Source organism: Molossus molossus, unplaced genomic scaffold (genome assembly GCF_014108415.1).
Source record: "Molossus molossus isolate mMolMol1 unplaced genomic scaffold, mMolMol1.p scaffold_m16_p_19, whole genome shotgun sequence".
Taxonomy (NCBI): Eukaryota; Metazoa; Chordata; class Mammalia; order Chiroptera; family Molossidae; genus Molossus; species Molossus molossus.
In genome coordinates this window covers 18,371,487-18,386,145 of record NW_023425354.1, presented here as the reverse complement: position 1 = coordinate 18,386,145, position 14,659 = coordinate 18,371,487, and the positions used below count along the sequence as shown (strand labels likewise).

Sequence of the window (14,659 nt, the reverse complement as noted above, 5' to 3'; positions counted from 1 at the left end):
CCCATTGCTCTCCTGATTGCAAGTCTTGCAGGGTCCCTTAGAGTTTAGGAGATCTGTGTTTGTTGGGGAAGGAGAGGGGAAAAGGAATGTCACAGACATGATCCTCTGGAGGAGTGCATGTCCTACCTTAATCTTTGAATCTATCAAAAAGTATTGGGGTACCCTGGCCAGTGTGGCTCAGTTAGTTAGAATGTTGTACCCTGCACCAAAGGGTCATGGGTTCAATTCCTGATTGTGTGTTTGGGCCCCAGTTGGGGTGCGTCCAGTAGGCAACTGATCAATGTATCTCTCTCACATCAATGTTTCTCTCTCTATCTCTCTCCGTCTCCCTTTCTCTCCCTCTAGAATCAACAAAAAAACATATCCTCAGATGAGGATTTTAAAAAGAAGTATTGAGGTGATTTAGACCCTTAGAAAAGGTGGAATAACTTCAGTGTTCTCTACCCTAAGTCTTGGAAAAAACACAATTTAATACTTGTGCTAACTGGAAATATGATAGTAATATATTAGTCAAAAAAGGGATGGACAACTTTAAAATGGTAGGAAGAGTATGATGTTATTTGTGTAACATATGTCTTTTTATGTATAAGGATATATATTTATAATGACTATAAAGAGGTTCATCAAAGTGTTAACAGTGGTTTTCTCTGGGTATTAGTATTAGGTATACTTTTTTATTCTTCAGATTTTCCAGTATTTTTCAAAAATTGTTATAATGAGAATGTACTTTAATAATTGAACAACAAAGGATGAGAAAGAATTTGCAATGAAAACTTGCCAACTAGTCACTTCCCAGAGGAATAGTTGGCACTCCATAGAAACAGTGTTTTATCAAGTTGAGACTATAACTTCTTCTATAGTGGTGACAGGGAGAATTGTGTACTGTTGTGAAGTGATCTGCAGACTGAGGTGCCCATCCCAAAGTCCACATGGGAGTTCTCCCTTCCCTTCTGCTATCTCTTTGTTTCCAGAGATCTCTGCTGTTAAGAGAATGTGGGATTCAAACTGATTAACTGATTAGGGAGTCAAAGTCCTCAGAGGGACCTTGCTTTGTCAAGAGAAACAGGTTGTCCCCAAAGCAAACTAAATAATTTTGATCCCATCGGTGAATTTCTGTAGAGAAAGTCATTATAAATATTATCCAAATAATACTCTTGCAGAAGTGTTAATGAATGTAGACTTTGCCCCAGGTTTCATCTCCTGAGAAATCTCGTGTTTCTGGATTAAAGGACACTCTGTGGTGGATGAGACTGGGAAGGGTGGGGATGAATGTAGGCATCAGTCCTAAACCAGGGGCTTCTAAGTATAGAATGCTTATAATCATCCTCCCTCATGGTCTTGGGAAGGAACAAATTTTCCCCCTACTCCTATTTCAGACTGAACTACAGATGGCAGGATAAACCGGAGGTGATGTGAATCAGTGGAAGGGTGCAAAAAATATACTCATTTATCCTAATGCAAGTCCCAGTGCTCTGTTGTCTTCTCTTACTATGTTTTCAAGTCTCTGTGGAACTTTAGGATGCTTAGAAGGTCTCAAAGGCTTCCTTGAAAGCTACTATCATCCATGCTTTATATCTGTTCCATCTCTTCCACGCTTGGCTTGAATATTAATTCAGGGCTTATGGCAAGATATATTCCCCTGTTGGTACAGTTTTGGGAATTACTTGTGTTTGGACAAACTTGAAGTGAAAGAAAGAAGACTACAATTTGTATGTTTTTACTGGAGAACTAAGAAAACAGAATTACTTAGAAACAAGCACATTTTACTATAATGAAATGGAATGGTTTCAGCCTTTTATGAACAGAGGCAGGATAACAATTTTATCTGTCTTCGCCATTCCCCTTTTACCTAAATCTTGCTTTAACATCAGCTCTTTCCACTTTCTTACCAAACTCTTAAGCAGGCCAGATGACTTATAGCTGTGCCTCCATGAGAAAGATCATGATAATCATTTTGCTCTGGTCCTTGTTCAGAATGTACACAGCTAACTCTTATGGTAGGGTATAAAGTCAGATCCAATCCTTTCAGGAACTCTGGATTACCAGGAGATCTCATCTGGGTCTTACTGGTATGCAGTCTCTGAGCCCCTTGGGGCTTTTTGAAAAGGACATTTGGGATGCTTAAATTCACATTCCCATCACCAGTGTGTTCATAGCTACTTGTGGTGGCAGAGGCTAAATCATAAAACCTTAGGACTGTCAGCCTTAGGAAAACGGGAATACTAAGCCAGTTGATAGCCAGTGAGCATGAAGTCAGCTGTGAAGACAGAGGAGTTAGTGAACTGTGCTACACTTGTGGCTGCCCTGCCCTGTTCCTTGGAGGCTGTGTTTAAACCTTTTGTCAAAGAGAGCAATAGGTCCATTCACAGTGCTTAGAGGGAAAACTTTCCGTTTTTATTTGATGGGGTGAGAAGATACCCATTTTTTGTGGAAGTAGAAAGTAAATCTCAAAGGTTTATGACTCAGTCAGTACCAGTGGCATGAGGGTAATTGATTGTTAAGCCCAGGCTCCCTCTTCATTGGCTTGGCATTACTGTTTTATTGTAATGTTCCTGCTGAAGGAAAAAGTGTAGAATTGGCAAGAGTCTGCCCATCTTAATTAATAATAGGGAGAAGACAGTGTAGTATCCATCATGCAGTATATGAGGCAGAGCAAAACTTTTCAGAAGTATGTCTGGTGGATAACAGTGATCCCTGCAGCCTTCTTTGAGCTTGAGTTGGGAGTATTTTCTCCAACCTAGAGCATGAAAGGAAATAGGAAAGATAAAGAAGGGTGCAAATAAATATTTCTTCATGTACCAACAAAAAGATAGCTAAGTACAAAACCCTGCAAAATTCCAAGTACATATCGTTTTGCCTCTTTGTTACTCAATAATTCTAGGGAAAGTTGTACTTAACACAGAGAAAGTATCAGCAAGGTACACTTAGTGTGAAAACCTACACTTTTTTGGACCCTATACCTTCCAGCAAAGAGCCACTCTACCCCTTGCTTGATCTATTTGCCTTGAATGAAAAAGACCCTGGGTCTGCAACTACTTTGGTTCCCGGTTACACAAGGATTCTACTTCATTCTTTGAATCAGGCCCAAACAATCTTGCTCTGTTGGAAAAGCAGCACAGATCTGGGTATAAGTGGACCAAATATTTTTTACTAATCCCATTCCACTCTCACTACACCTGATTCCATACCCTATCTGATTTTCTAGGTACTTTCTAAATGCTAACCTGTAGTGAACATAGACTGTAAGCCTCTAGAAGGCAGGACTTGGCACATAGAAGTAAAATTTGTACTTTCAGTAAAATGTTGTGGAATAGATGAATGAGCCAGTAAATCCAGTATAGGAATGAAAAGTCCTGGACTTTAGTTCTGTTTCTACCAGCTGTGTGACATTGGGAAAGTCACATAACCTTGCTGAGCCTCAATTTAAGTATCAATAAAATATAGATACCTGCCCTAGTTATGTCACAGGATTTTTATGAGGCTCAAACAAAGGAAACTGGATTTAAAGCAGCTGTGCTGAACCAGTGGGGTAGTGTCTGTTTTAGACACCAAAGGGCAATATGAATTTATAATCTTGTCAGGCAACCCAAGGGTGGGGAGGAAGGAAGCTATTTTACTAAATTTCAAATTGTTTCAAGTGTGGTGGTTCCTAAACTTTGTGTATATACTAGTTACCTAGGGGCAGGAATGGATGCATAATTGTGGGCTCTGAAGCTCTTATCGTTTTTTGGGAGCTTTTTTAAAGAAAAAGAATACACATTTTAAAAATAAAAAATTGGATATAAGGTCCCATGGTTCCTGAAGCTTAAGCTTCATTAATTTTACAGTAAATTTACCTCTACTTAGGGAGCATATTAAAAATTCCTGATTCATTATATCTGGGGCCCAGAAATATGTATTTTAAGTATGTACCCTACTGTGCTATTGCTGGGCTGATGTTAAGAAAATAGCAATACAAATACCTGCCTATTTCCTGACACATAAAAAATTACCCACATTTGCTTAATAACTGAAGCAGCGTCCTGTCTCCTAGTACTTATATGTTAGCCCCATTTTCTCCAAGCAAATGACATAAACCATACAGAGAACACTTTCCTTCTCTGACTGAGAGTCAGGCTGGGATTCAGCTGCCTCAGGTTGCTGACCTCCCTTTCTTTGCCATCTCCACAGTCGTTGGCATTGGCATAGCTCTCTGCTTCTCAGGCATTGACTCTAAGGGGGAGAAAATGACTGGTATTAACTTCAGGTGGCTGATATACATTATCTTCCAAACTTCATGTCAGGCCATTTAAAGAAAATCATCTCTTCTAAAAAAATATTTTATCCTATTGTCTGTATCCTCCCTAAAGAATGTACAAGTATAGCAGAGGAAAGGAACTCACATTAACAAGGACCTCCGATGTGCTAGGCACCTATCACACAGGATCTCAATTAATCTTCATAACCACCGTGAGGGGCAAATATCATTAGTCCCATTTTAAAGATGAGGCAACTGAAGTTGGACAAGTCAAGCAACTTTCTCAAAGCCACTCAGCTAATGAGTATGAGTGGCAGGTCTGTCCAAACTCCAAAGTCTATGCTTTTCTTCTTATGCCAGCCTACCTCTGGAAAAGATTTTTATAGATCAAGCCCAAGGACCCAATACATCAGCAAACTTACAGGACATGGGACTTCAAAAATGACAAACACTGTAATGGCGATTACACTGAGCAACAGAGTGACAGCAATCAGAAATTTGACCAGAGTGCTCCATTTCTGCCTCTTCTCTAGGTTTTCATCTGTGTCTAAAAGGAGAAAGAGTAGAAAAGGGAGAAAGAGAATTTGAGAGAGGGAAGAGATCAACCCTCTGATTTGAAGGTCTCCTGGCTCACATGACTAAGAGGGGTCCAGCTTGGTTCAGAGGCAGAGGCTGAATTTCTAGTTCAGACTTAGAGTCATGTGTTTGGTGGGCATCATGGACTCTGCTCTAATCTCCTTTGCAGCCTTTTCCCAATGAGTCACCTTCCCTGGGATTTAGGATTTTCCCATGATCAAGTAGAACTGATTCTTGCACTACTCTCAAAGGAGGAAAAGGGGTTGGGGGTGCACAAGGATTTGTAAACTCATCTTTCACCAGCAGCCCTCTCAGCCTCTCTACCTAGAAAATCATCCTCCTGTGCTTCTAATAGCTTTAGTGGGGCATAGGAGGAACAAAGGTGAATTGGCATTGCTTCTGGGGTATGAGCCAAATTTGGGGACAGATGACTTATATGCATCTTGTTATTATTAGTCTTATATTTATATTTCTCCTGATAGGAATTAGGATGTAACCCAAACCAGAATTCAGAATCTTATAGAATTTGAATCCTGGCCAATTTAGGGGAGGCTATTTCTAAAAACAGTGCAGATGAAACATGCACTTGGTTGTTGTCATCACTGTAATGATTGCTTACAGTGTAAATGTCATCTATCTATACATGCAATGGCTGGAGTTACCTACCATATGAATATATTTTATTCTGTCCTCAAATCTGGCTATAAGATGAGCTCACTTATGTGGAGGTAAAACATTATTAATACAGTCATGTGCCCCTTAACAACAGGGATACATTCTGAGAAATGCATTGTTAGGCAATTCTATCATTGAGTGAAAAAGATAAAGTGCACTTATATTAACCTAGACAGTAGCCTACTACATTCCTAGGCTATATGTTATAGCATATTGCTCCTATACAACATGTTACTGTACTGAATACTGTAGGCAGTTGTAACACATTGGTATCTGTGTATCTAAACTTAGAAAAGGTACAGTAAAAATAAAGTGTAAAAGATAAAAAATGATACACTTATATAGGGTACTTACCATGAATGAATGGAGCACACAGGACTGGAAGTTGCTCTAGGTGAATCAGTGACTGAGTGGTGAGTGAATGTGAAGGCCTAGGACATTACTGTACACTACTGTAGACTTTATAAACACTGTACACTTAGGCTATACAAAATAATCTGAGATTAAATCAAGCATAAGAGAAAATTATGTAATCAAGAGACACAGTGAATATGGGATGTATGAGGCTGCTGCTGGCTTAACATGGTTTACTATTTTATGGCAAACTTTTTTTATAAGTAGAAAGACTATACTCTAAAATTATGATAAAAAGTATAGTATAGTAAATACATAAAACAGTAACAGTCATTTATTATTATCAAGTATTATGTACTACTCATAATTATATATGTTATACTTTTATACAACTAGCAGTGCAGTCGGTTTGTTTACACCAGCAACACCACAAACATGTGAGTAATGCATTGCACTATGATGTTACAATACAACGATGGAAATTTTTCAGCTGCATTATACTCTTACGGGACCACTGTTGTATATACAGTAGGTCCATCATTGACCAAAATGTTGTTATGCAGTGTATGACTATAGTGTCAAACTACAAACATTTCTAGGACCTTCTTTTTTCCATAGGAAATGGAGTGGTTTTCTAATGTAAACTCTGTGTAACTTCTCAACCTCCATGAAAATCCTAGGAGACCTAATATTGGGGCTAAAAATGTTTTTCTTTCTGTTCTCATCTCACCCCTACTTATTCTGTACCTTGTTGTTTCAAAGGGCTAGAAACATCATCAGTACTTGTAGTTTTTGTTCTTTCTTTATTCCCTGGAGTTATGGAGGTGGTAATAGTGGGGAAAGTCTCTGACGAAGCTCCCATCGCTGGATAGACCTTACATTGGGAGATCCCTGGTAAGAAAGCTGTAACACAAGAAAGAAATAATGAAAGGACAACTGAAGAAACTTTATCTTGCTCTTGATTTTTACCTGACAAAAAACCCTAGCTCTACTTACGTGATATTTAACTTCTCACTGTGGCCCCATTGACCTGTCCATAGGTTTAGGGTGTGAGCCCTAAATGCCAAGAATAAATGAGGATAGAGATACTAATAAGAGATATGGATTAAAATCCCCATGAGGCCTTTGACTAATGTATGATCAGAATGGAGGAGTAGACCATATCTTGTTTGTCTATCATTCTTAAGGCCATAATAATAATAAGGACAGAGGGCGTAACACTGTTCAAAGTTTCCGTCTTTAAAAAACGTGGCTCCAGAGTCCAAGGAAGAACATGGAATATCATAATTTGTCTTAATGACTGCTGCAAGTCTGTCTAGTGGAATCTAAGTACACTACTCCAAGAGGGGTCTGGAGAAAGCAAAGGGAGCTGGAAGAAGAAGGAAAGACTACCTAACTATATTCACTCCTCAATTTCATTTATTCAGCAAATAATTTAAAATGAATATCTACTGTGTGGCAGGCACTGCTCCACTACTTTGAATATACTGTATCAGCATTCTAACAAAGGAACAAGTGAAAGGGAGGAAGGGTTGAGGAGGGCGGGGGAAGCAGACCACAATAAGTACAGTTAACTTTATGGTATATTAGAAGGGGACAAGTGCTACCAAAATAAATAAATACATAAAAGTAGAGCAAGGTAAGGGAGCAGTCTTGGGGTGCAGGTAGGCAGTGGTTTGGCAACATGTAAGAAGGTGAGAATTTAGCCAAGACTTGAAGAAGGTGAGGGGAATATTCAAGCAGATGCCTGAGAAAATATAGTAAGTCCTCACTAATGTTGTCATTAGGTTCTTGGGAACTGTGACTGTAAGGCGAAATGATATAAAACAAAACTAATGTTACCATAGACAAACTATTATAAACAAGAGTTAAGTTCTTATGGCCTATTTCTGGTCACAAAAACATCACCAAACTTCTAAAGACCCCAAACACTTCTAATAGTAAACTTTAAAATAAATTTGAGCTATGCATACATTTAATAAAGATTAATGAAAACAAGCAAGATAATTGTTTTCTAACCTGCTTATTCCAGCAAATACAAGATGGGGACCAACCTGGGACAGGAAACCCTTCCATTGCAGGGCGCACACACACACCCCCACACTCACTCAGACCAGAGCAATGTAGCCACACCAGTTTATCCAATGTGCACATTTTTGAGATGTGAGAGGAAACTAGAGTATAGGGGGAAAACCATGCAGACTGGGGAGGATATGCAAACTCCACACAGACAGTGGCCCTAGTGTAAATCAATTTTCTTCTCATCAGTGTTATAACAAAATGATGTTGAACAAAACAACATTACTTGAGGACCTGCTGTAATGACTTAGGCAGAAGTGAGAGCTAGAGTATAAGCCCCAAGGCATGGATGTCTGGCATGTTACAGTTTTAGAGGAAGAGCAAGGAGGCCATTGAGATTGGAGTGGAGTGAGCAAGTGAAAGGAATAGGAGATATAAATATCTAAAGGAAATGAGCCCATATCACTGAGGGCCTGGTAGGCTAGTTTAAGGACTTTGGTTTTTATTCTGATTGAAATGGGGATCCAGCCCTGGCTAGTGTGGCTCAGGTGGTTGAGCATTGTCCTGCACTGGAAGGTTGCTGGTTTGAAATTATGTCTCTTTCCCTCTCTCTTCCTTTCTTTCTAAAATCAGTTAAAAACATATTTAGAAAAAGAAATGGGGATCTATTTCAAGATTTTAAGTAGAAGAGTGGCAGGATGGCTTTATTTTTAAAGGATCACTGAAATATACTGTAAGGTGGGGAGAGGGTAGAAGCAGAGTCACCTGTTAGGCTGCTGCAGAAGTCCAAATGAGAGATGATGGTAACTCAGACCGGCTATGGAAGTGATGGAATGATGCAAGCAGATTCTGGCTGTAGTCTGGAACTAACTTCACTTGCCTCCAGAATTGACCTAATCCAATTCAGACAGTGGTTCCTATTTGACTTTGAATAGTCTCTTATCACTGCTTATTAAATTAAGGTCTGTAAGTCCTACATGACATTTCTGAATTACTCTCCCATGTCTTGATTATGTGAAAATGAAAGTTCCTTACTTCAGAGAGTAGTGGCCTCAGAACCAGGCACTATACATGAAATTACACAGTAAGGAGTCATCCTTGATTTCATTTTAATCAGGAAGACTGTGTTAGCAAAGATAGGCAGAGTCAAAGTGCCACAGTTTCAAAAGAAAAACGGGAAATTATGTGAAGTATTTTCGGCATAGTGCCAGTCAGTTCTCTGAAGTGATAATATGTGTTTATGAGACAGATGAGATGAAGGTAAGCAAATCTCACTTTGGACAAGTCACATAAGTTCTCTGAGTTTTGGTCTCCTTGTATGTAAGATGGTTATAATGAAATAATTCTTGGTGTACCTGTTTCACAAGGGTGATGTGAAGATGAGAAACAACTAAAAATGAAAACACTCTGCAAACTGAGTGATATTATAACTGGAAGAGGAGGGAAAACCTAGAGATCCTCTAAGTAGAAGAATTGTTCCCTCTAACCACAGGGATAGTGGTATTTCACTATGGCATGTCTTCTCACCTCCTACGGGCCACTATTTCAAAGTTTACTAGATAGGCTTCATCTATCAGTGTATTTTCATTTCTGCCTAGTTTCTGAATTAATGTCCATCCATATTGGCTGTTCATCTCTTTTAGATCTTATCTGCTAGGTAACTGAGCATTAAGGTGGAGCACATTTGTAAATACAGCTCTCCATTCCCAGAGACAATGGAATTGCAATATTCACTGTTCAAGAGTGTGAATAGTGACTTTTCTCTGGCTATGGCTATTTGAGCAAGAATGCCCCATTTTATTTTTTTTAATTACTATTTTTTTTAATCCTCACCCGAGGATATTTTTTTTACATTTATCATCAGATAGAATGGGAGGGAAGGAAAGAGAGGGAGAGAGAGAAACATTGATGTGAGAGACACATTGACTGGCTGCCTCCCCCATGACTCTGACCAGGGACAAACTGCAACCGAGGTACATGTCCTTGACTGGAATCGAACCTATGACTCTTTGGTCCACAGGCTGATGCTCTAACCACTGAGCAAACCGTCGAGGGCAAGAATGCCCCATTTTAAGAAGATGAACAGCCTCGGACAGAGTGACTTAGTTGGTTGAGCGTGGTCCCATGCCCTGAGGAGAGGTCACCGGTTTGATTTTAGGTCAGGGCACATGCTCGGGGTGCAGGCTCTATCCCCAGTAGAGAGCATGCAAGAGGCAGCTGATGGTTTTCTCTCATCTATGTTTTTCTCTCTCACCTTCTCCCTTCCTTTGTCTCTCTCTCTCTCAAAATATCAATAACATATTTTTAAAAAATTTGAACAAAAATTCCAATTTATGAAATGGGTAATTTAGGACAGTGGTTCTCAACCTTCCTAATACTGTGACCCTTTAATACAGTTCCTCATGTTGTGGTGACCCCCAACCATAAAATTATTTTCATTGCTAGTTCATAACTGTAATTTTGCTACTGTTATGTCTTAGGCAACTCCTGTGAAAGGGTCGTTCGACCCCCAGAGGGGTCGCAACCCACAGGTTGAGAACCACTGATTTAGGAGATGATGCTTTGCTTTATTACAAAATAATTTATTTTAAATAGGGAAGATTAGGTGCATTATATTTAAATGGAGGTCTCTTTTAGAGATTATTCTGTAATAATATTATCAGGTTGAAAGGGCTATTTGAGCCCTGCCTATGTGGCTCAGTGGATTGAGCATAGTCCCATGGAGTGAGAGGTCCCAGTTCGATTCCCAGTCAGGGCACATGCCCTGGTTACAGGCCTCAATCCCCAGCAGGGGGCATGCAGGAGACAGCCAACCGATGGTTCTCTTCCATATCGATGTTTCTCTCTCTCTTCCTCTCTCTAAAAAATGAATAAAAACACATTTTTTAAAAAGAAAGGGCTATTTGAGAAGCCATATATATATATTGCAATTGGGTTTGTGCTTCAGATCTAAACCTCCGCTTTACATATATAGAAATTAACCCATCTAGTCAATCCCTCATTTGTAGCTATAGAAACAGCACTGGAGAAATTAAGAAACTTGTCAAAGGTGATCATTAATATTAGAATAAATATTTGTGTAATATTTCTTCTCTCCTCACAGTTTCACATGGGGTAAACAGACCATAAAAATTAGTTCACACCAATCAAATTCCAAAGAGCCTAATCTATATACTAAAATGACATTGAAAACATTTACGTAGGAGAATGTGTCTGTCAAATGGATTAGATAGGATGCTTTTCTCTTCTACACACCCTTTTCTAAACATAGAGGTTCTTGTGAAACCTAATACATAATTTGAAAGCTTCTTGATTGATATAGAATCTGAGCAATAGGAACTAAATGGTACAAACCTTATGAGAAGTGATAAAGACCCATGGGTCTTCTTTCACCAGAAATATCGGAATATTTATAACAGAGGATCTTTTCCTTGGCCAAATTCCAGAAACAGTAACAAATAGTCTCCATTTTACATTTTTCTACATTGCATGTTGACCCACATCTTCTGATGATGAACATGTTGCAGTACATTCTCATCCTTACTATTTCAAATTCCTACTTTGCTTTGGGAACATTTCCATGAATTGTCTTCTATTTCTGGGACATCCTCCTGTGTAAACTGATGTCATTTATAGTGGGCATCTCTTTTATGACCTTCTAAATTTGACCATTTACCTAATGTTTATTTCTACCCTACTTGGAGTCTGTCCCTTCCTGGTACTCAGTGTAAGTTAAATTCAGTATAGGCAGTTTCAAACTTATAAATGGGGTTATATTTCAAAAGCCCGTTCATAAATTGGTTGTTTGCAATTCATCATTGTTTTTGAAATGTATCTTGATTGATGATTAGGTCCTTAAACTAACCTATAAACATTCATTTAATCTCTTTGCACAGCTCAAATAGTACAGGTATTAGTTTAAACCAGTGATTTTTCAACCTTTTTCATCTCATGGCACACATAAACTAATTACTAAAATTCTGCTGCACATGAAAAATTTTTTTTTGCTGATCTGACAAAAAAATAGGTTATAATTTTGTTTCAGTCACACTGGATGGCTATTATTGTGTTGGCTGGTGTCATTTTTAAATTTGATAATCTAAGGGAAAAGAGGTCAGTGCTTCTGACTATATAATCAGGAATTGCATGTTTTTTGTTTTTTGTTTTGTGGTACGTGCCCCTAGTGGGAACTGAACCCAGGACTCTCTGGTCCGCAGGCCAACGCTCCAATCACTGGGCCAAACCAGCTAGGGCGCATGTTTTAAAAATTCTTACAGCACACTAGCTGCAAATCACTGGCTTGAACTCTTCCTCCTTCCCTGGTCTCTAGGCTAGCCCAAACAAATTGCTGAATTAGGTCAAGTTGATCTTTGGCATCTCTCTTCCCCCTTAATCTCCGTTTTTTCCTTGTCCCAAATCTCTAAGAGAGATTAATTAATTTGTCCTTAGTTGCTCTGAGTCCAACACTGCATAGCACTATATCCAAGAAAGATTCACCCTGAACAAAGTGCTCTAGATTCCAAATGACTTAAGTTCATATTACCCATCACACCTACCATTAACTTAAGGCAGGTGTCACATGTTAGTAGGAGAACAATCTGGTTGAGTTAGTTTACACTGAGTGACTGAAAGCCCCCCAATACTGTCAGAGGCTTTAAAGTGGGTTGTTGTTTTTTTTCACACAAAAATTATCACCATGTGAACTTTAGAAAGTATAATAAAGGAGTTCATGTCATATAAGGATATATAATTTACTGTACCTGGGCCACAGCTGAAGAACCTGTCTACTTATTTCCCAATCTCTAGGCCTCCAAACAGATTGTAGTTTTAAAAGCCCCACCCCATTATTCTGCTTGTGAACCCCCAGTTTCTCTAAAAGTATCAAGTTTTATTTCATTTTTCCAACAGTGAAGCAGTAGCATCTAGGGAATTGCCTGTAAGGGGGAACTGTCAATACCAATTTATTGATCATAAACTAATTGACTGAAAGAATGGGTAGGAGAAGGAAGGAAGGGCAGAAGCAGAGAAACTTAGGGCTGAGGTCAAGAGCCATTGCTCAGCAACTGGAGGGGAACAGGCATCCTCAATGTGGATGGGAGTAAAAAACTGAACAACCACTATGGAGGGTAATTTAGCAATATCAATCAAACTTTTGGTGCAGCAATCCTGCTTCTTGGAATTTATCCAATTTATTGATAAATTTCAGGTACACAAAGAATATATAAGGTCAGTGCTTGCAGCATTGTTTGTATTTGCAGAAGATTGGAAACAACCAAAATATCCATCCATGGGCAACTGGTGATAATACAGCCATACAATGTAATACTGTGCAACTGTTACAAGGAATGACACAAACTTATACATATTGATATGGAACAATCTATAAGATACATATTTAAGTGGGAAAAAGCAAGGTACTGAATGGTATGTATGGTCTGCTACTATTTATGTTTTTAAAATATATACATCCATACATAGAGTATCTCTGGAAGGAAATTCAATAGTTGTTAATAGTGGTTCCCTCAGGGATAGAGTACTGGAGGACTGAGAGTGGAGTATAGGAAAATTTACTTTTCACTATAAACCTGTGTTGTTTGAAAATTCTACCATGCATATTCCAAGTAAATAAAAATCAAATAACCATTGTCAAAGACGATCCATTAGAAATGGAGATCATGTGAAAATTGCAGTATGTCAGGACTAAAAGAGCCCTTAGAGATGAGAAAACTGAGTCTCAGAGAGGACATAGATTTGCCCAAGGAAGTAGAATCCATTGCCTTGAGACTTTAGCTGCTACTAAGCTCTACCTAGTTCAGGGTTATCAAGTAAAAGTCATGCCTGCCTACATCTCATTTTCCATTCTCACCTTTTCCTGTTAGAAGAGATCCATTCTGAAAGTTGGATGTGGGAGTTAGGTAACAGCTTGGGAAAGCAGTGCTATTTCTGTGGGGAGCAGCAATGACTCTCAGGTTCTTTAGAGAATGCTTGAACTTTGGCCTTCTCTCTGAATATACAAGGTTGACTTTTACTTTGCTCCCAGAGCCAAGGCACTGCAGGGTAGACACAGTCAGAGTTTGGATGAAGTTGGACCTGTTGGCTTCTGCCTGAGCTTCTGGAAAGGAGAAAAGCCAGAGAGAATAAAGGAAGTTGATTCTTAATCTGAACAGCTAAAGCACTTTATTGACTCTTGAAACCCCACTGCTGTACTTTCTTCTGTTTTTAGTTAAGTTCTTCCTCAGCACATGCTTATGGTACTTAATATATAACCCTACCTTCCTTCCTTCCTGCCATGGGTCCCATGAACATAGGTGATGGTAGTAAATTCAGCCTAGAGAAATGCTCATAGATTATCTTCTCTAATGCCAAGAGGGTTGAGTGCTGCCTCCTTCTCTTTCTTTACCCACTGTTTTGATTTATATAGCCATGCCTTAGGTAATAACAGTTAATTCAAAAATTGGTTTCCAGAAAGCCTCTTGGAAGAATACAAATCTTTAAAATAGGGTACTTGAAATCTGGGCTAGGTATGGGGGAGACAGCCATCTTTTAAAAGTAAAAATTTTTGCTCTGGCTGGTTTGGTTCAGCGATTAGAGCTTCGGCCCACGGACCAAAGAGTTGCGGGTTCGATTCCGGTTAAGGGCATGTACCTCTGTTGCAGTTCATCCCTGGCGCTGGTTGGGGTCATGCGGTAGGCAACCAGTAGATATGTCTTTCTCACATCGATATTTCTCTCTCTCTCCCTCTTTCTCCTTTCCTCCCTCCCTCCCACTCTATCTGAAGATAAATAGAAACATATCCTC

The 14,659-nt window shown here is 39.1% G+C and overlaps 1 protein-coding gene across 1 annotated transcript in view; it reads right to left on the bottom strand.

Annotated features, from left to right (window-relative positions):
- Positions 1 to 2,433: 2,433 nt before the first annotated feature.
- Positions 2,434 to 14,659, bottom strand: part of CUNH17orf78 (chromosome unknown C17orf78 homolog) — a 29,994-nt gene continuing 17,768 nt past the window's right edge. Inside the window, exons 4-8 of the mRNA XM_036268379.1 lie at positions 13,728 to 13,973; positions 6,590 to 6,745; positions 4,660 to 4,784; positions 4,096 to 4,212; positions 2,434 to 2,737 (exon numbers count right to left, since the gene is read on the bottom strand). Coding sequence (XP_036124272.1) covers positions 2,663 to 2,737; positions 4,096 to 4,212; positions 4,660 to 4,784; positions 6,590 to 6,745; positions 13,728 to 13,973 — 719 coding nt within the window. The 3' untranslated portion in view covers positions 2,434 to 2,662. The remainder of the gene's footprint in view (positions 2,738 to 4,095; positions 4,213 to 4,659; positions 4,785 to 6,589; positions 6,746 to 13,727; positions 13,974 to 14,659) is intronic.